General features: G+C 32.4%; 1 protein-coding gene and 1 long non-coding RNA gene across 2 annotated transcripts in view; one reads left to right on the forward strand and one right to left on the reverse strand.

The window, feature by feature from the left end:
• LOC144560615 (uncharacterized) overlaps positions 1–21,667 on the reverse strand; it is a 73,214-nt gene that overhangs the window by 4,031 nt on the left and 47,516 nt on the right. The window lies entirely within an intron of this gene.
• LOC144560543 (uncharacterized) lies at positions 9,405–12,644 on the forward strand. The gene is made up of 2 exons (XM_078309771.1): positions 9,405–12,108; positions 12,218–12,644. Exons 1-2 carry the CDS (start codon positions 9,498–9,500, stop codon positions 12,502–12,504), a joined length of 2,898 nt encoding a protein of 965 aa, XP_078165897.1. The 5' UTR covers positions 9,405–9,497; the 3' UTR covers positions 12,505–12,644.

Genomic DNA, 21,667 nt, shown 5'->3' on the forward strand with positions numbered 1-21,667 from the left:
TTGGTGATTTTCTTCCATCTATTGCGGAGTTCGTAAATGGATGATGCTCTACCTATCATGTTCGTTTGACATCAGACTAGTGTGTATTTTTGTCTTTTCCTCTTTTTGATTCAGTTTCCATATACTTTTGTACTGTTTTGGTATGAAGGCCTCAATCAAGTTTCGGGAAATGATTTATACTATTCTGGGGGCTTTTGAAGGCTTATCTAATCATTATTTTTTAGTTGGCTTCTTTTGCGCTTTATTTAGTATAAAATGGAGGGTTCAGTACTTATTAGTGGTAAATAATGTTATAATGGCATGTACTCGTTAAATAATGTCATAATGGAAAAAGAGGTTGTTAAAGTTACTGGCATAATTGCTGATATCATGAATAATCTTAGTTATAAATATGCTCTTGGGTTTCCTGTTATGCAGAGGGATCAACAGAGCTCAAATGAGGTCTCCGGCGTGATGGAGGAGTGATATAAGACATGATGATCTCCAGGGAATTCTATACATCTGCAATATTAAGATGACACTTTTTGTAATCTCTCAGGCACATGATGAAACACCTTTCAGAAAATCTCAGGCACATGATGATACTGCGGATCAGACGGTTCCATTCTTTCAATATAGATGCTATTACAGAAGAAGGCCCAATAAAGCCCATTCGTACAGTGTCCAAATATACCCAATAAAGTCCATTCGTACTGCGGATCAGACTGGGTTTCCATTATTTCATTAGAGATGTTATATCGGAAAGTACTATATTTTTCGGACTGTATGATCCGGCCCAATAAAGCCCATTTATCTTAACCGTCCCATCGTTGCTCAAAGTATCCAGCCGTTTATTTCTCTTGCTTTCCACCAATTTATTAGGATCGTCTAATCGAATTTAAAGGCTGTTATATTTGATTATCTATATGTAACTTTTTTCTACGTAAGTCTTCAAATTTAGAATTGAATCTCATATAATACTGTTGTTTATCAGGTTGGAGCTTTATTAATGCTGTTGTATTAATTAATGAATAATCATTTATGTACCCGCGCTACAGTACACGCATTTAGAGGAATAATGTATTATAGTCCCCACTAATTATATTGTGTCCACTAATTATTATTCTTGAAAGATATTATATAGTCTCAACTAATTATTATTCTAAAATTCTAGAAGCACCCTTTCAAATCTCGGCACTAATTCCGCGTCAATATTTATAAACAAAAATAGTTGACCCCATAAAAATAAATACTTCAGTGCATAGATATAAATACTTTCAATACTTAGATATTAATACTTTCAGTGTCATATGTAAAAAGATGAGGGATCTGATTACAACATTATAACAGTTTAGGTCCCCACAAGCAGTTATGTAAAAATTACAACATTGTTTACTATATAGATATAAATACTTGTGTTCTTTGAACTATATACTTCAAGATTTGACTATTACTATTAAAAAAAAAAGTTATAGATCTGGAACGATTGCGGTCCCCACAAGCAATTATGGCAGTTTAGGTGCGAGTACGACGTTAGAAATTTCAAAAAAAGGTGCGGATACGATTATTTAAAAATAATTAATTTATCATTTACATTGTTTACTATATAGATATAAATACTGGTGTTCTTTGAACTATATACTTCAAGATTTGACTAAAAATATTTTAAAATAAAGTTACAGATTTGGAACAGTTGCGGTCCCCACAAATAATTATGGCAGTTTAGGTGCGAGTACGACATCATAAATTTCAAAAAAAAGTGCGGGTACAATTATTTAAAAATAATTAATTTGTCATTTACATTGTTTACTATATAGATATAAATACTTGTGTTCTTTGGACTACGTACTTCAAGAACTGACTATTAATATTAAAAAAAAAGTTACAGATCTGAAGTGCAGTTATGGGAATTTGGTCCCCACAAACAGTTATGGCAGTTTAGGTGCGGGTACTGTAGCGCGGGTACTCATATTAGCTTCCTTAATTAATTAGCTCTACTAGTTATGTTAGTACTCTAATACTGCTATTGTACTTTGCAATGCACAAATTGTTTTGTGCATTGTATTCATATCTTCATTTTTAAAGTCCAAATAGTTGATACGAGCTGCTCAACGTTATCATATGAAAATATACTTATTGGAGACCAAATTTTATATTTTTTAATTTTTTTATTATTTTTTGAGACAATTAGAAAATCACTTGATCTAAAAATTATAGACCATCCGAAAATAGCAAAAAAATTCCAAAAAATATAAAATTTGGTCTCCAAGTATATTTTCATATGATAATAATATTGAGCTGTTCGGATCGACTATTTGGACTTTCAAAATGGGGATATGAATCCAATGCACGGAACGATCCGTGTATTGCAAAGTACCATAGTCTCACTCATTTTCTTTTCATAGTTATTAATTCTGTCATACACTAATTGTAGGGATTTTATCTGTCTTCATCAAATCACAAGAGAACAAGTTTGTGATTTCCTTCCATCTATTGCCAATTAAGTTCCTAAATGCATGCTCTGCCCATCAATTCGATTGGAATCAGACTTCCATCTTTCTATCTTCCTAAGTCTATTTCAACATACTTTTGTACTGTTGTGGTTTCAACTTTCAAGGCACCAATCAATTAAGTTGCAGGAAATTATTCATACTATTTTTTTGTTGACTTATCTAGTCATTATTTCTTAGTTGGTTTCTTTTGTGCTTTAGTGTAAAATTGAGGGTTCAGTCATTAATTTTTTTTGTTGTCTTTGCTTAAAACAGCATGCAGCTGGAATTTTTGAAAATGAATTCATCAATTTTGAGGAATTAGTGCAATACCAAATTGGTATTAATATTTATGGACTTTTTTAGGTCATGTCTGATGAAAAATTATTTATTTATTCTTGCTTAACTGGGAGATTTAAAAATTGAGGAGTCACCGAATCATCAGATCATGAATTAACGGTTAAGATTATTAGAGATCATCCAATGCCATTGAAGAAAGCCTACAATTCAGTGACCTCACGATGTTGTAAAAAAAGACCCGTAGTTGCTAAGGATTAATTAGCTAGTGCAATAATACCAATAATTGTTTTTCTTAGTTCATCAACTATGATGAATATATATACTAATAAAGCAAGCAGCGATGGAATTTAATTATCTGCTAAGCAAAAAATACTAACTTTTCGGTATGGATAAGAACAATTTTGAACTTATTATTCTTGTACAAAATCGTATTTGATAATTATAAATCATTTATTTAACCGTATATTAGTTGTAACTGGCAACCAAGATGAATTTTCTAACATTTTGAATAGTCAGCCGTGTTGCTCTCCACAGTTCAATGACACCCCCAATGAAGTCTTCGATGAAAATGGAAGCCTTCTTATTTCCCACCAAACACCACCTTATCCTCCAGGCCCTGAATGTTACGTTAATGATGATTGAATGTACCTGGAGCATGGTTAATTCCTAGAAGACACGTAGGTAATACCAGTACACTATTTATTTTATATCCAGGTCCCTATTCATAAAATAGGAACTTCTAAAATCTGGGCACAATATTTCAATTAAGCATTTCTGTTGGAATTTTGAAAAACGAAGTTCGGTTCTATTAATCTATACGATATCTTCACAAAGGATCAATTACATAAACACCAAGGATACAATTAGCGGATATCTTTAGAAAGGCATTAGATACATCAAATGTTCAAGCTATATTACGCAAGTTAAGTTTTATTGATCTATGCGATTCCGACTTGAAGGGGTGTGTTCAAAATAGCTAAGCAAAACAACAACCGGGAGATGAACATCTTGACACATCAAAAGCTACTTGGAAATTTTCAGATTATATCCAAAGATACAAATCTCTTTATTTGGCTGAAGATTAATTGCTCCATTTACAACATAAGCTACTTAACTGCTACATAATATTTGCTTTAATATTTTCCTTATTATGTTTAATACCTAAATAATTGAAGGGCTATATTGCCTTCTTTCCTATAAATAGCACTCTGTATTATATTGTAAGTGTGATTCAGAGCAAATTGGTATTAATATTTCCGGGCATTTTTAAGTCATGTCATTATTTATTTATTAATTCTTGCGTAACTGGGTGATTTAAAATTGAGGAGTCATCATGCATGAATTAACAGTTAAGATTATCAGAGATCATCCAATGTCATTGAAGACCCTATAATTCAGTGACCTCAGGCCGTTGCCAAAAAAGACCCGTAGTTACTAAAGATTAATTAATTACTGAAATTATACTTGCAAGAAAATCATAAAATGGACATGGTCTTGAAAATTACCTATAGGATATGAATTTTTTTTTTCTCATTTCAGCAGTGAAATTTAATTATCTGGAGCTAACACTAGTGCAGAAAACATGATCATACACAACATATATTACACGGATGCCAAATATTTCCACATTAACAGTGTCTGAGGAGGCATTAGCCGAAAAAAGCTCCAACATAAAAAAATGGTCTAAAAGTTTTGAACCATGTTCGTAAGTCACAATTATTTGTACACGGTTTAATAATATCCAGCCATGTACGTTTGTACTACTTCATACACGGTTAACTTGAGAAAATCGTGTAAAATATTTCTCAGTTTCCAAACATAGTTTTTGGTAGAAGTCATGTATGGTTCATTTGTGTCTCTCAACCAAAACTTCTGTAGTAATTAATATATTGTATGTCTCAACCGCCTCTTCACACTTAACCCTCTAATTGAGGTAGATCGAGACTTCAACTCTTTGTCCCTCACCTTCAATACCCCTCATGTGCAATCTTGTTTGCTTGTCGAGGTTTAACACGATGGCACTTAGAGGAAATATGGCGAGCTATAAGACTCGACTACCGCAATCAGACAGATAAGAGGAGCAATCAATATTATTCAATAACTAGCAACTGTGTATTCAATCATCATAGTATGACGGTTTAATCGCACTTTTTCTTAGCAGTGGAACATTTGCATGGATGTGAGACAAATTATGTCCATGGATAGGTTCCACGATTGGGAAAAGTTGTGAATAACCTTCACAATCTTGATCAAATTCAAAGTAGCAAGATCCTTTTCTATGAAGTTTATTTTATGATTCATTACTAGCTAGCAAACAGGAATATAAAAAAAATAATAATAATAATTAGCGTACATGGTTTTGTAGAAATGACCATGTATAAACCCCTGTGAATTAGGGTTTTAATTTTATTGTGCCTATTTTTGTAAAGTATACACAGTTTTGTTAGGACTGATGTTTCTTCAAGTTCTCTGTACACGGTTATTTTGTTTAAACAAAGGTTTTAAATAGCGATTATTGCATCATTGCGGAAAGGCTAGGAACTATTGCGAATAGTGTAGCTATAGCCAAAACTATCCTACATAGCGTTTTTAGTTTGAAAAAATTATATTTCATATTTCTACTAATTATCAATTTTATCTAAAGTCTTATAGAGCAATATGTAACACAAAATTTATTAAGGAATTAGAATATTCATATTGAACCAGTATAAAGTCCAAATTACTATTCAAAATATCACTAATAATATCATAAATTATTTATCTTTTTTCATTCAAATATCCTAAGCATTATGGCATAAATTATATTTTTTTTATTAAAAAAAAGATAGGCATCATGGAATAAACTATCTATCAGTTTTTATTAAAAACAAAATCAATCTGGATCTTGAAAAAATTGATCTTTAAAATAAATTTTTAGTTTGGGCCTTTATATAAAAGCCTATGTAGCATATCGTGCACTATAGCGTGTAGCGTGTAGCGTAGATAGCGGATTGCAATTACCGCTATAGAGGTCGTAGCTGGAATAGCGCACTTTTATCCCATAGCGTAGTGTTTAAGGTCTGAAAACGCTATAGCGCTGCTATTGCATTACTATAGCGCGCTATTTAGAACACTGGTTTGAACTGTGTATGATTACTAGTTAGGTCTTTTTACTTTTTTGGCGCCACTTCGAATTTTGCCCGGTCTTTAATTATGAACAACGCCGCCGTTCCACATTTAAGTAAATAACTCTTAGCTCCTTGGTATCTTCTCCCTCTTTAACTCCTCGGTTGGTCTCTCAAGCTCCCTCTCCACTTCTCACTTTAGGATTTCATATATATAGCCAATGTCTCTTTAGGGTTTCGGCACCGCTATGAGAACCACTAATTTTCCAACATAGTTCCATTTTGCATTTTAAACTCGTTAGCTAGATTTTTCGTGAGTAAGAACAACTCAAAGTAGGAGGTCAAGACTAATCGTGAAAGACATAAAACAAATGATTTCCTCCTCCTTCTGTATGTGTGTTTCTACGTTTGGTCTTCGTCTCCCTTTGGAGAAACATAACAAAGGATGCAAGGTAGGAGGCAGAGAATCAGAGTCTATTCTCACCACCCCGATTAAGAGGGTAATATTTTAATTTGTGTGTAAACTTTTAAGTTCTGATTTATCTTGAGTTAGGCTTGAAAAAAAAATATATATGAAACTAATAGAGAATAAATTGGCTTTACATGCATAAACTGGCTTTAATTTGTTTGCTCCATAATGATGTGTATACATGGGTTAATGTAAAGTTGTCGAAGGCTGATATATATGCAAAGTTGAAGGAGAAAAATAACATGTTTGTGTGAACTTCTTAATGTACTTGCGGGTTATATATGTTTGTCTGTTGCATGATCTGAATTTATTTTGCAAATTATGATAGGGAATGATGAAACCAATGACAATTCTTGATCAGTGGAGTCTAAAGGAGAACCTGAAACGGGAACCGTTTACAAGGCAAGAATGTCAGGTTCTGTTTTCTTTATTGGTTTTATTTTCTTCTTAGCTTCATTTGTTGAAGTTTTGACTTTTCATTTTAATTATTACCTCTCAGAGGTCCTCTAGATGAAATGTTGAAGATGTGAACTGTATGTATAATGTATATTATGGATGTGAATTGTATCTGTTTGTTGAATATTGAATATTTATTGAATGTTGAATATTCATGTTTGTTGAATTTTTAATGAATATATGACTGATTTTTTTTGTATGATGTGATGTTGGATATTTATTAAATTATGGATGTGTAATTTCAATTGCATGTTTAATGGCTAGCAAATATGGATGCGTGTCAATTATAAATCATATATATAAAAAATATCCTTCACGGTTCTAGCTAGTTAACAAATCTTGTATTATTTCCAAAATAATACATGCACGCCTTGTAGAAACTGTATATATATAACCGTTGTTATTGCACACGGTTACTTTGGCCCTATAGATATCATTATTTTTAGCGCCCTTTTTTTTGAGACCTGACACACACTACAACAAAGTAGACAATTTTTGTGAGGGAAAAAACGCATTTATGACGGTCGTCTGTCGCAAAAAGAGAAAGCTGAACAATGAGAGTAGTCCGTCGCAAAAAAATTACTTTTTTATCCTCGCGAAAAGTGTCTCATTCTAGTTGTGACAGTTCATTTCTATTATCCGTGTATGTTAGTACTATATAGACATGGATCGGAAACTGTGTACAATGTACCCATCTATTTATATATGATGCTCGCTAACACGATTGTGTAACTGTGTGACATTAGCTTTTTGGATCGTGTATGGTTCCATTTTTTGTACTAGTGTAGGATATAAATACTAACTTTTCGGCATGGATAAGAACAATTTTGTACTTATTATTCTTATTGTAATTTATAATTACAAAATCGTATTTGATAATTTTGAATAATTCATTTAACCGTATATTATTTGTGATGGCAACCAAAATGAATTTTCTAACATTTTGAATAGTCTGCCCTGTTGCTCTCCGTAGTCAAATAAACACCCAGAATGAAGTCTTCCATGAAGTGAAAGGCTTCTTAATTATTTCCTACCAAAACCATATCTTATCCTCCTGGCCCTGAATGTTACGTTAATGATGATTGAATGTACATGGAGCATGGTTAATTGATAGAGGACGGGTATGTTGTTTACATGAATGTTGTTTTTTGTGTGTTCAAATGTTGTTTCTTGTATGTTGTAAATATTACCTGAATTAAGGCTAGCAAATATGGATGCTAGCCAATTATAAATCATATAAAAAAAAGAAATCACATACTATTCTAAATCATACACTATCCCTTTATAATGTACACAATTACATTGATTGTGTAGAAATCACCATTTTAAGTGCGTTTTTTTTTTAAAACCTGACACGGTTAATTTGTATTAACTATATATGTTAGTACTATAAAGACATGGTTCAGAAACTGTGTACAATGTACCCACCTATTAATACACGATACTCGCTGATACGGTCGTGTAAGTAACAGTGTGTTATTAGCTTTTTGGACTGTGTATAGTCACATTTTTTGTCCTTATGTGTGCCGATTTTTCTTGTGTAGCATTTAAAAAAATTGATATCATTATTGAAAAATCTCCGAACATTCCTAGGATGTTATGAAACAACTTCTACATTCATATAGCGGCACAGTACTTCTTGTGATATTTTCTATTTTTCCAGACGCTATTGTACAATAGCTCAGTCGGTACAAAATTACAGTAAAAAGTTATAATAATTACTTTTGAATTAGAGATTTTCTACAATTAGAACGGAAATTATAATTTCCAATCAATATAATTGGCAAATATCTTTTTATACTCCGGCCATTTTTTTAAACAATTTGCAAATATTTCAGAATATTATTCACAAATAATTTGCAAATCAAATTGTCATTTGAAAATAATTAGTCCTTAATTTAAATAAATAATTATTTGTGCAATTAATTTAACTTCTAATTTGAAAAAAATGTCTAATTCAAAATAATTATTTCTGAATTTATTTTAAGAAAATACTGTAGTTCAATAATCCTACTTGTTTATCTAAGTTTGTTTATATATGAGTTCGATAACACTAAATCCGGTGGATATATCGGACTATACATATAATAATTTTTTTTTCATATCTTTTTTTGTCCGGTCTGACCTGACTAGTAATAGGTCAACTTAACACTACCTGTTTTATCTTAATTTTTATTTATATGTGTTGGTTAACATTTGATAACAAAATAACTGATGGACAGCACCGAACGTGTTGCTCTCAGGCCACATTCAATGAAACGCCGAATGAAGTCTTCTATGAAATGAAGGCTTCTTTATTCCCTCCGAATGCAGCCTTAGCCATCTGGCCGTGACTGTACCTTATTTTTGACTGAATGAACATGGAGCATGGTTAATTTATAGACGACTGGTACGTAACACAAGTGTATTATTTTTTTATTTTTATATATCCAAGTTCCTATTCGTAAAATATAGTACATTCAATTAATTGTAACAAAGTTTAGTAATTTGGGTTTCTAACTGGATGCCTAGCACTTCTGCTTCTCTGTTCGAACCACATAACAGATCGACAAGTCCACTGGACTATACTTCCAATTTCTATTCATTTTAATTGCTAGCTACGACTTTATCCTCTGTCTCACCACTAAGTTTATAAGAGGGCCAGCTCTGATGCCTTGAAAGGTATCAAAAGCAATAAATTGAGCATTTACCATTTTAGCAATGAGGAGCATTCTCTTGTTCCTTACCTTCCATCTACTCCCTCTGGTTCAATCTTCTCTCACATCTCAAGCACAAGCTCTTCTTCATTGGAAATCAACTCTCCAGACTCAACAGCCGCTTTCATCTTGGAATATGAGTGCCCACCCATGCAACTGGACCGGAATCACTTGCCGTGACATTAATGAAAGAAGGCAAGTCATTACTAAAATCTCTCTTTCGAATAAGGGTCTAGTTGGGAAATTAGATGCTCTGAATTTCTCTGCTCTTCCATCCATTAGAACTTTTGATCTCAGTGATAATGAACTCAGTGGAGTAATTCCTCCATCAATATGTCTCTTCTCAAAACTCACATATCTTAATCTAACTTTTAATGTTCTCAGTGGTTTGATCCCATCAAGCATTGGAAACTTAACAAACATAAAATATTTGTATCTTTCGGTTAACAATCTCTCAGGACCGATCCCTCCTGAAATTGGTGAGCTGACATATTTGAGACACTTAAGATTATCAAAAAACTTTCTGAGCGGAGAAATACCTACCAATTTAGAAAACTTGACCAATCTTGTGAATCTGGCACTTTGGAGTAATATGCTCTCTGGACCAATCCCTGTTGAAGTTGGTAAACTTACACATTTGACAAGTTTATACCTACCACAAAACTTTCTAATTGGGGAAATTCCTGCTACTTTAGAAAATTTAACCAATCTTGACATTCTATTTCTTTATGATAATAAGCTCTCCGGACCGATCCCTCTTGAAATAGGTAAACTTACACATTTGACAGAGTTAGCACTACAAAGAAACTCTTTGGGTGGAGAAATACCTACTAATTTGGAGAACTTAACTTGTCTTGAAGTTATGTATCTTGTGGGTAACCACCTCTCCGGACCGATCCCTCCTGAAATTTGTAAACTCAGACATTTGACAGGTTTAGATCTATCAGAAAACTTTCTGAATGGTGAAATACCTACTAAAGTAGGAAACTTAACCAATCTTGACTTGTTAGCTCTTGGTAATAATAATCTCTCCGGACCAATCCCTCCTGGAATTGGTAAGCTTAGAAATTTGCAAACCTTAGATCTAGCAGAAAACTTTCTAATTGGAGAAATGCCAACTAATTTAGAAAACTTAACCCAACTTCTCTACATGCATCTTCATGATAATAATCTCTTTGGATCAATCCCTCCTGAAATTGGTGGACTTACAAATATGACAGGGTTATATATATCAAAAAACTTTTTCAGTGGAGAAATTCCTAGCACAATAGGAAATCTAAGCAATATGATCATTGTTGATATCTCTTCAAATTATCTATCAGGGGTAATACCGGCACAACTTGGTAGATTAAAAAGATTGATTGAACTCAATTTAAGCCACAACAATTTCGTAGGAGATGTACCAAAAGAGTTCGGAGTGTTACATTCTTTGATAAATCTGGATATATCGTCAAATAAACTGACTAGTGTGCCACAAGAACTAGGCAATTGTATTAATCTTCAATTATTAAACCTCAGCAGTAACAATTTGATAGGAAAAATTCATTCCCATTTCGGAAACTTAGTGCACTTACTGGACCTTCTAGATCTAAGCTCAAACTTTTTAACAGGGGAAATACCAATAACACTAACGAACTTAATCATGTTGCAAAATTTTAATCTATCTCACAACAATCTAACCGGTCAAATTCCACCTTCATTGGGCAACATGTTAAGTTTGTTAACAATGGATTTGTCATACAATCAATTGGAGGGTCCATTGCCTGATATAAAGATATTTGATAAAGCCCCAGAACAATGGTTTATACACAACAAAAATCTTTGTGGCGCTATTCAAGGTTTACACTCGTGTGATGGATTTGTTAAACATAAGAATGACTCAACTAGACTAGGAATGGTTAAGTTGATTGCAACACTAACTTGTTGTGCTACATTACTAACATCTTTCTTACTCGGGCTACTTTACCTAGTTTACTCAAAAAAGGGAAAAGCAAAACCAGAGCAAATTGGCAATCCTAGTAGAGGAGAAACCTTTTCTGTGTGGAATTTTGATGGAAGAGATGCATACGAGGAGATTATAAGGGCCACAGAGAATTTTGATGAGAAATATTGCATTGGAAGTGGAGGCCATTCAAGAGTTTACAAAGCGATTTTAGCACCAGATAACCTCACAGTAGCTGTAAAGAAAATCCAGTTAGCATATGGTGAAACCTCACTAGATCTTGAAGCATTCCATAGAGAAATTAGCACTATAACCCAAATTCGACACCGCAACATTGCTAAATTATTTGGTTATTGTTCCTCACCACAAAATAAATTTCTAGTATACAAGTATTATGAGAAGAGGGATTTACATAATATTCTCAATTGTGAGGAAGCAATAGATCTGGATTGGGCAAAAAGAAAAGTTATATTGAGAGATGTTGCATGTGCTCTCTCACATTTGCATCATGATTGCTATCCTCCAATCGTACATCGGGATGTAACTAGTAGAAATATCTTACTCGATTCTGAGTTTACAGCATGTATCTCGGATTTTGGCACTGCTAAATTTCTCAAGCCGGAGTCTTCTAATTGGAGCATGCTTGCTGGAACCTGCGGTTACATAGCACCAGGTTATGTATACTTAAACACCCTATTAGCATATTTTAATTTCCATCACTTATTTGTATAAAAAAATAAACTGGAAATAATTGCAATCTGATTTTTTTTTTCTTTTTACAGAACTAGCCTATACCATGAGGATGACTGAAAAATGTGATGTGTATAGCTTCGGGGTAATCATGTTGGAACTACTTATGGGAAAGCACCCTGGTGATATGATTAATCTATCGTCTTTCAATGAAGAGGAAATCATACTCCAAGATATCCTTGACCAACGTATTGAACCACCAACTGGACAAGTCATAAATGAAATTCTCAAAATGATTCAAATTGCATATGAGTGTTTGAATAATAATCCGTCACTCCGTCCAACAATGCAAGAGGTGGTGAATAGTATAAGTGAATAGCCAACTGATTTGTAATTTCTAGTAGTACCTTTTATATTTAAAGATTAGTTTGCCGTAACTCCGTCCAACAATGCACGATGCTTTTTTTCATATGTTGTATTTGAAAGTTTTTACGCTTTATTAATACTCATGTATTCTATGTATGTGTGGTGATAAATATTAATCGTGCATATAATATTATTGCAATATCTTCTTTGTTATGTGAGATTTTCTCCAGTGTTATCAAATTAAAAGAAATAGCTACCAATCTCTCCTCTATATTATGCATCTTAAATTAAATTGGCTATTCTGAAACTGTAACGGTTGGGATTGATTGATCTAAATTCGGATTGAATCTGAACCCTCCAGTCAAATAAGCTACCTTTTTTTTTATTAAATGCATCCTTTATACGTGTAGAAATATAAATTTAGTTAAAATTGTAGCCGCCACACATATTGTCACACGGAATAGTACTGAACACCTATTTTTTCTTTAACCTTCCATCATTCCGCCTCTTTGCCTCCCGACCATAATTGGCAATTCAAGCTGAATTTTTTTTTTATAAACCACAATTAATTAAATCAAATCTAGCAAACCATGATTAGTTTTTTTTTCAAAAACACAAAGACCGAATTGGCAATTCAGTCTCCAGGTTTTTTTCATTTTTTCACAATTTTTCGTGCGGCTAACTGTGTAGGAAGCTATATACACGGTGACCGAATTGGGGTAAAAATAACCAAATTATCAAAGACCGAATGGCCATTTCGAGATATAAATGATAGTTTAGAAATTATATGATTAATTTAAAATGAAACTAAAATTCCGAGATATAAATGAATCTCCATTCTTATATTATGCACGTAGTTGTCCTGATCCGTCAACGGCTGAGATTGAAAGATCAATTTTCAAATTAAATATCAACCCTCCAATCACATAATTTGTATTCTTTTGATTAAATACATCTATTTTATATGTAGAAATCTAAATTTAGTTAAAAATATACTCGTCACATAAACTGCTACATGGTTTATCATATTAAATTTGAATAAATTCCTAACGATCCATTTCCTTATTTTTATTTACAATTATTTTCAATTCTTATAATTAAATTATTTCCTTATTTCTAAACAGGAAAGTTAATCAGAGGAGGGGAAAACAAAAGGAAAGTGAATCGGAGGAGCACAACAGGTAGGCCAGAAAAATTAGAAAGTGAAAATCATATTGGAGTAGAGGTCTCAAGACATTTTCTTTCACTTTTTCTGAATTGATCAGGTTTGTGTTTGATTCATTGACCGTTTGTAAATTGTTAAACTGTTGTTCATTATAAGTTTTAAATAAAAATTTATTTCACTTTTATTCTAAATTCATAAATGTTAATTTTACTTTCATGCTAAAATATTAATATTTTATTCCTCTAATCATGATATCTATTAGATTATTAATTTTTGCATAAAAATGAATTATGTCAAGAATTATTTGTGTATGAAATTATGGAAGAGAAGATTTTTTATTATATTATTTCTAAGTGATCTGTTTCATTATTTCTCCTTACAACTATCTTCAATTCTTGCAATTAAATTATTTTCTTATTTCTCCATTTGTCAAACCAGCATGATGGATCATATTAACAACAACAAGTAAAACGGAACCCCCTGCCATCCAAAGGTTAGGCCCCATTGCATATGTCTGAATTGAGTTGATCTTCACTGTTAATTTTTACCACAACACATCTGGTTCATATGTACAATCTCCACCAACACCTTGAGTTATACGGAGAGATTGTTAAAGCAATAAATATTTTACAAGTTAGATTTAGAACCATAGACCATGAGCTAAATATGCACAACTAAGAACATAGTAGCTAGACTCTTACAATAAATTATTTACTAATTGATAAATAATTGTATTATTTATTTGATCCCATGAATGAAAACAATAAAATATCATTCCTAAGCTATGATGTCCATTTAAGCAAATAATATTAGCAATTTCATTGAAAATATAATAAATTATTTCCTTAAGTGTAATTTTAACTTTGATGCAAGTGATCAATCAGGTGAGAACATTTGCTGCGCGCATGGCTCGGTCTTAAGGACATCCAATATATATACTTTGATTGAGATGTCAATGGCAGTTCTTTGCATGATATGTGCACCAATTAATTACAGATGTTATATCGGAAAGTACTATATTTTTCGGCCTGTACGATCCGGCCCAATAAAGCCCATTTATCTTAACCGTCCCATCGTTGCTCAAAGTATCCAGCAGTTTATTTCTCTCGCTTTCCCGCAATTTATTAGGATCGTCTAATCGAATTTAAAGGCTGTGACCTAAATGTAGCTGTTATATTTGGTTGGGCTTTTGACTTTTGAGGGAGCAGTTGTATAAAGATATTTGATTATCTATATGTAACTTTTTTCTACGTAAGTCTTCAAATTTAGAATTGAATCTCTTATAATACTGTTGTTTATCAGATTGGAGCTTAATTCTATTGTATTAATTAATTAGCTCTTCTAGTTATGTTAGTACTCTAATACTGCTAATTAACTTATTTCTTAAGCATATGCAGTAATAGATTTATTATTTTTCTTTGAGTGAGGCCATGGTACTTTGCAATGCGTGGATCGTTATGTGCGTTGTATTCATATCTTCATTTTGAAAGTTCAAATAGTTGATCCGAGCTGCTCAACATTATTATCATATGAAAATATACTTGGAGATAAAATTTTATATATTTTTGAATTTTTTATTACTTTTTGAGACAATTAGAAAATCAATTGATCTAAAAATTCAGGACCATCCAAAAAATAGCAAAAAAATTCCAAAAAATTCCAAAAAATATAAAATTTGATCTCATGCATTGCCAAGTACAGAACGACTATTTGAACTTTTAAAATGATAATAATATTTGATCTCATTCATATGATAATAATATTGAGCGGTTCCGACCGACTATTTGGACTTTCAAAATGGAGATATGAATCTCATGCATTGCGAAGTACCATAGCCTCACTCTTTTTCTTTTCATATTTATTAATTCTGTCATACACTAATTGTGGGGATGTTATCTGTCTTCATCAAATCACAAGAGAACAAGTTTGTGATTTCCTTCCATCTATTGCCAATTAAGTTCCTAAATGCATGCTCTGCCCATCAATTCGTTTGGAATCAGACTTCCATCTTTCTATCTTCCTAAGTCTATTTCAACATACTTTTGTACTGTTGTGGTTTCAACTTTCAAGGCACCAATCAATTAAGTTGCAGGAAATGATTCATACTATTTTTTTGTTGGCTTATCTAGTCATTATTTCTTAGTTGCCTTCTTTTTTGCTTTAGTGTAAAATTGAGGGTTCAGTCATTATTAATTTTTTTGTTGTCTTTGCTTAAAACAGCAGCTGGAATTTTCGAAAATGAATTCATCAATTTTGAGGAATTAGTGTAATACCAAATTGGTATTAATATTTTTGAACTTTATTAGATCATGTCTGATGAAAAATTATTTATTTATTCTGGCTTAACTGGGAGATTTAAAAAATTGAGTCACCGAATCATCAGATCATGAATTAACGGTTAAGATTATTAGAGATCATCCAATGCCATTGAAGAAAGCCTACAATTCAGTGACCTCACGATGTTGTAAAAAAAGACCCGTAGTTGCTAAGGATTAATTAGCTAGTGCAATAATACCAATAATTGTTTTTCTTAGTTCATCAACTATGATGAATATATATACTAATAAAGCAAGCAGCGATGGAATTTAATTATCTGCTAAGCAAAAAATACTAACTTTTCGGTATGGATAAGAACAATTTTGAACTTATTATTCTTGTACAAAATCGTATTTGATAATTATAAATCATTTATTTAACCGTATATTAGTTGTAACTGGCAACCAAGATGAATTTTCTAACATTTTGAATAGTCAGCCGTGTTGCTCTCCACAGTTCAATGACACCCCCAATGAAGTCTTCGATGAAAATGGAAGCCTTCTTATTTCCCACCAAACACCACCTTATCCTCCAGGCCCTGAATGTTACGTTAATGATGATTGAATGTACCTGGAGCATGGTTAATTCCTAGAAGACACGTAGGTAATACCAGTACACTATTTATTTTATATCCAGGTCCCTATTCATAAAATAGGAACTTCTAAAATCTGGGCACAATATTTCAATTAAGCATTTCTGTTGGAATTTTGAAAAACGAAGTTCGGTTCTATTAATCTATACGATATCTTCACAAAGGATCAATTACATAAACACCAAGGATACAATTAGCGGATATCTTTAGAAAGGCATTAGATACATCAAATGTTCAAGCTATATTACGCAAGTTAAGTTTTATTGATCTATGCGATTCCGACTTGAAGGGGTGTGTTCAAAATAGCTAAGCAAAACAACAACCGGGAGATGAACATCTTGACACATCAAAAGCTACGTGGAAATTTTCAGATTATATCCAAAGATACAAATCTCTTTATTTGGCTGAAGATTAATTGCTCCATTTACAACATAAGCTACTTAACTGCTACATAATATTTCCTTTAATATTTCCCTTATTATGTTTAATACCTAAATAATTGTCAACGGCTATATTGCCTTCTTTCCTATAAATAGCACTCTGTATTATACTGTAAGTGTGATTCAGAGCAAATTGGCATTAATATTTCCGGGCATTTTTAACTCATGTCATTATTTATTTATTAATTCTTGCGTAACTGGGTGATTTAAAATTGAGGAGTCATCATGCATGAATTAACAGTTAAGATTATCAGAGATAATCCAATGTCATTGAAGACCCTATAATTCAGTGACCTCAGGACGTTGCCAAAAAAGACTCGTAGTTACTAAAGATTAATTAATTACTGAAATTATACTTGCAAGAAAATTATAAAATGGACATGGTCTTGAAAATTACCTATAGGATATGAATTTTTTTTTTTCTCATTTCAGCAGTGAAATTTAATTATCTGGAGCTAACACTAGTACAGAAAACATGATCATACACAACATATATTACACGGATGCCAAAAATTTCCACATTAACAGTGTCTGAGGAGGCATTAGCCGAAAAAAGCTCCAACATACAAAAACGGTCTGAAAGTTTTGAACCATGTTCGTAAGTCACAATTATTTGTACACGGTTTAATAATATCCAGCCATGTACGTTTGTACTACTTCATACACGGTTAACTTGAGAAAATCATGTAAAATATTTCTCAGTTTCCAAACATAGTTTTTGGTAGAAGTCATGTACGGTTCATTTGTGTCTCTCAACCAAAACTTCTGTAGTAATTAATATATTGTATGTCTCGACCGCCTCTTCACACTTACACCCTCTAATTGAGGTAGATCGAGACTTCAACTCTTTGTCCCTCATCTTCAATACCCCTCGTGTGCAATCTTGTTTTCTTGTCAAGGTTTAACACAATGGCACTTAGAGGAAATATGGCGAGCTAAAAGGACTCGACTAGCGCAATCAGACAGATAAGAGGAGCAATGAATATTATTCAATAACTAACAACTGTGTATTCAATCATCATAGTATGAAGGTTTAATCGCACTTTTTCTTAGCAGTGGAACATTTGCATGGATGTGACACGAATTATGTCCATAGAGAGGTTCCACGATTGGGAAAAGTTGTGAATAGCCTTCACAATCTTGATCAAATTCAAAGTAGCAATATCCTTTTGTATGAAGTTTATTTTATGATTCATTACTGGCTAGCAAACAGGAATATAAAAAAAATTAAATAATAATTAGCGTACATGGTTTTGTAGAAATGACCATGTATAAACCCCTGTGAATCAGGGTTTTAATTTTATTGTGCCTATTTTTGTAAAGTATACACAGTTTTGTTAGGACTGATGTTTGTTCAAGTTCACTGTACACGGTTATTTTGTTTAAACCAAGGTTTTAAATAGCGATTATTGCATCATTGCGGAAAGGTTAGGAAAAAAGCTATTGCGAATAGTGTAGCTATAGCGAAAGCTATCCTACATAGCGTTTTTAGTTTAAAAAAATTATATTTTATATTTCTACTAATTATCAATATTATCTAAAGTCTTATAGAGCAATATGTAACACAAAATTTATTAAGGAATTAGAATATTCATATTGAACCAGTATAAAGTCCAAATTACTATTCAAAATATCACTAATAATATCATAAATTATTTATCTTTTTTAATTCAAATAACCTAAGCATTATGGCATAAATTATATTTTTTTTTATTAAAAAAAAGATAGGCATCATGGAATAAACTATGTAGCGTGTAGCGTAGATAGCGGACTGCTATTACTGCTATAGCGGTCGTAGCTGAAATAGCACACTTTTATCCCATAGCGTAGCGTTTAAGGTCTGAAAACGCTATAGCGCGGCTATTGCATCATTATAGCGCGATATTTAGAACACTGGTTTGAACTGTGTATGATTACTAGTTAGGTTTTTTTACTTTTTTGGCGCCACTTCGAATTTTGCCCGGTCTTTAATTCTGAACAACTCCACCGTTCCACATTTAAGTAAATAACTCTTAGCTCCTTGGAATCTTCTCCCTCTTTAACTCCTCGGTTGGTCTCTCAAGCTCCCTCTCCACTTCTCACTTTAGGATTTCATATATATAGCCAATGTCTCTTTAGGGTTTTGGCACCACTATGAGAACCACTAATTTTCCAACATAGTTCCATTTTGCATTTTAAACTCGTTAGCTAGATTTTTCGTGAGTAAGAACAACTCAAAGTAGGAGGTCAAGACTAATCGTGAAAGACATAAAACAAATGATTTCCTCCTCCTTCTGTATGTGTCTTTATACGTTTGGTCTTCGCTTCCCTGTGGAGAAACATAACAAAGGATGCAAGGTAGGAGGCAGAGAATCAGAGTCTATTCTCACCACCCCGATTAAGAGGATAATATTTTAATTTGTGTGTAAACTTTTAAGTTCTGATTTATCTTGAGTTAGGCTTCAAAAAAATATATATGAAACTAATAGAGAATAAATTGGCTTTACATGCATAAACAGGCTTTAATTTGTTTGCTCCATAATGATGTGTATACATGGGGTAATGTAAAGTTGTTGAAGGCTGATATGCGAAGTTGAAGGAGAAAAATAACATGTTTGTGTGAACTTCATAATGTACTTGCGGGTTATATATGTTTGTCTGTTTCATGATCTGAATTTATTTTGCAAATTATGATAGGGAATGATGAAACCAATGACAATTCTTGATCAGTGGAGTCTAAAGGAGAACCTGAAACGGGAACCGTTTACAAGGCTAGAATGTCAGGTTCTGTTTTCTTTATTGGTTTTATTTTCTTCTTAGCTTCATTTGTTGAAGTTTTGACTTTTCATTTTAATTATTACCTCTCAGAGGTCCTCTAGATGAAATGTTGAAGATGTGAATTGTATGTATAATGTATATTATGGATGTGAATTGTATCTGTTTGTTGAATATTGAATATTTATTGAATGTTGAATATTCATGTTTGTTGAATTTTTAATGAATATATGACTGATTTTTTTTTGTATGATGTGATGTTGGATATTTATTAAATTATGGATGTGTAATTTTAATTGCATGTTTAATGGCTAGCAAATATGGATGTGTGCCAATTATAAATCATATATATAAAAAAAATCCTTCACGGTTCTAGCTAGTTAACAAATCTTGTATTATTTCCAAAATAATACATGCACGCCTTGTAGAAACTGTATATATATAACCGTTGTTATTGCACACAGTTACTTTGGCCCTGTAGATATCATTATTTTTAGCACCCTTTTTTTTTAAGACCCGACACACACTACAATAAAGTAGACACTTTTTGCGAGGGAAAAAGCGCATTTATGACGGTCGTCCGTCACAAAAATGGAAAGCTGAACAATGAGAGTAGTCCGTCGCAAAAAAGTTACTTTTTTAATCCTCGCGAAAAGTGTCTCATTCTAGTTGTGACAGTTCATTTCTATTATCCGTGTATGTTAGTACTATATAGACATGGTTCGGAAACTGTGTACAATGTACCCATCTATTTATATATGACGCTCGCTAACACGATTGTGTAACTGTGTGACATTAGCTTTTTGGATCGTGTATGGTTCCATTTTTTGTACTAGTGTAGGATATAAATACTAACTTTTCGGCATGGATAAGAACAATTTTGTACTTATTATTCTTATTGTAATTTATAATTACAAAATCGTATTTGATAATTTTGAATAATTCATTTAACCGTATATTATTTGTGATGGCAACCAAAATTAATTTTCTAACATTTTGAATAGTCTGCCCTGTTGCTCTCCGTAGTCAAATAAACACCCCGAATGAAGTCTTCCATGAAGTGAAAGGCTTCTTAATTATTTCCCACCAAAACCATATCTTATCCTCCTGGCCCTGAATGTTACGTTAATGATGATTGAATGTACATGGAGCATGGTTAATTCATAGAGGACGGGTATGTTGTTTTTTGTGTGTTCAAATGTTGTTTGTTCTACCCTAAAAAAAAAAAATGTTGTTTGTTGTATGTTGTAAATATTACCTGAATTAAGGCTAGCAAATATGGATGCTAGCCAATTATAAATCATATAAAAAAAGAAATCATACACTATTCTAAATCATACACTATCCCTTTATAATGTACACAATTACATTGATTGTGTAGAAATCACCATTTTAAGCGCGTTTTTTTTTGGAAACCTGACACGGTTAATTTGTATTAACTATATATGTTAGTACTATAAAGACATGGTTCAGAAACTGTGTACAATGTACCCACCTATTAATACACGATACTCGCTGATACGGTCGTGTAAGTAACAGTGTGTTATTAGCTTTTTGGACTGTGTATAGTCACATTTTTCGTCCTTATGTTTGCCGATTTTTCTTGTGTAGCATTTAAAAAAATTGATATCATTATTGAAAAATCTCCGAACATTCCTAGGATGTTATGAAACAACTTCTACATTCATATACACAGTACTTCTTGTGATATTTTCTATTTTTCCAGACGCTATTGTACAATAGCTCGGTCGGTACAAAATTACAGTAAAAAGTTATAATAATTACTTTTGAATTAGAGATTTTCTACAATTAGAACGGAAATTATAATTTCCAATCAAATATAATTGGCAAATATCTTTTTATACTCCGGCCATTTTTTTAAACAATTTGCAAATATTTCAGAATATTA

Source organism: Carex rostrata, chromosome 1 (genome assembly GCF_964058835.1).
Source record: "Carex rostrata chromosome 1, lpCarRost1.2, whole genome shotgun sequence".
In the NCBI taxonomy this organism is placed as follows: domain Eukaryota; kingdom Viridiplantae; phylum Streptophyta; class Magnoliopsida; order Poales; family Cyperaceae; genus Carex; species Carex rostrata.

Bases quoted from the DNA above. Each gene is read 5' to 3' on its own strand.
- LOC144560543 (XM_078309771.1), top strand. From the start codon at position 9,498: ATGAGGAGCATTCTCTTGTTCCTTACCTTCCATCTACTCCCTCTGGTT. The intron at 12,109-12,217 runs GTTATGTATACT...TTCTTTTTACAG, and splicing joins CTGCGGTTACATAGCACCAG to AACTAGCCTATACCATGAGG.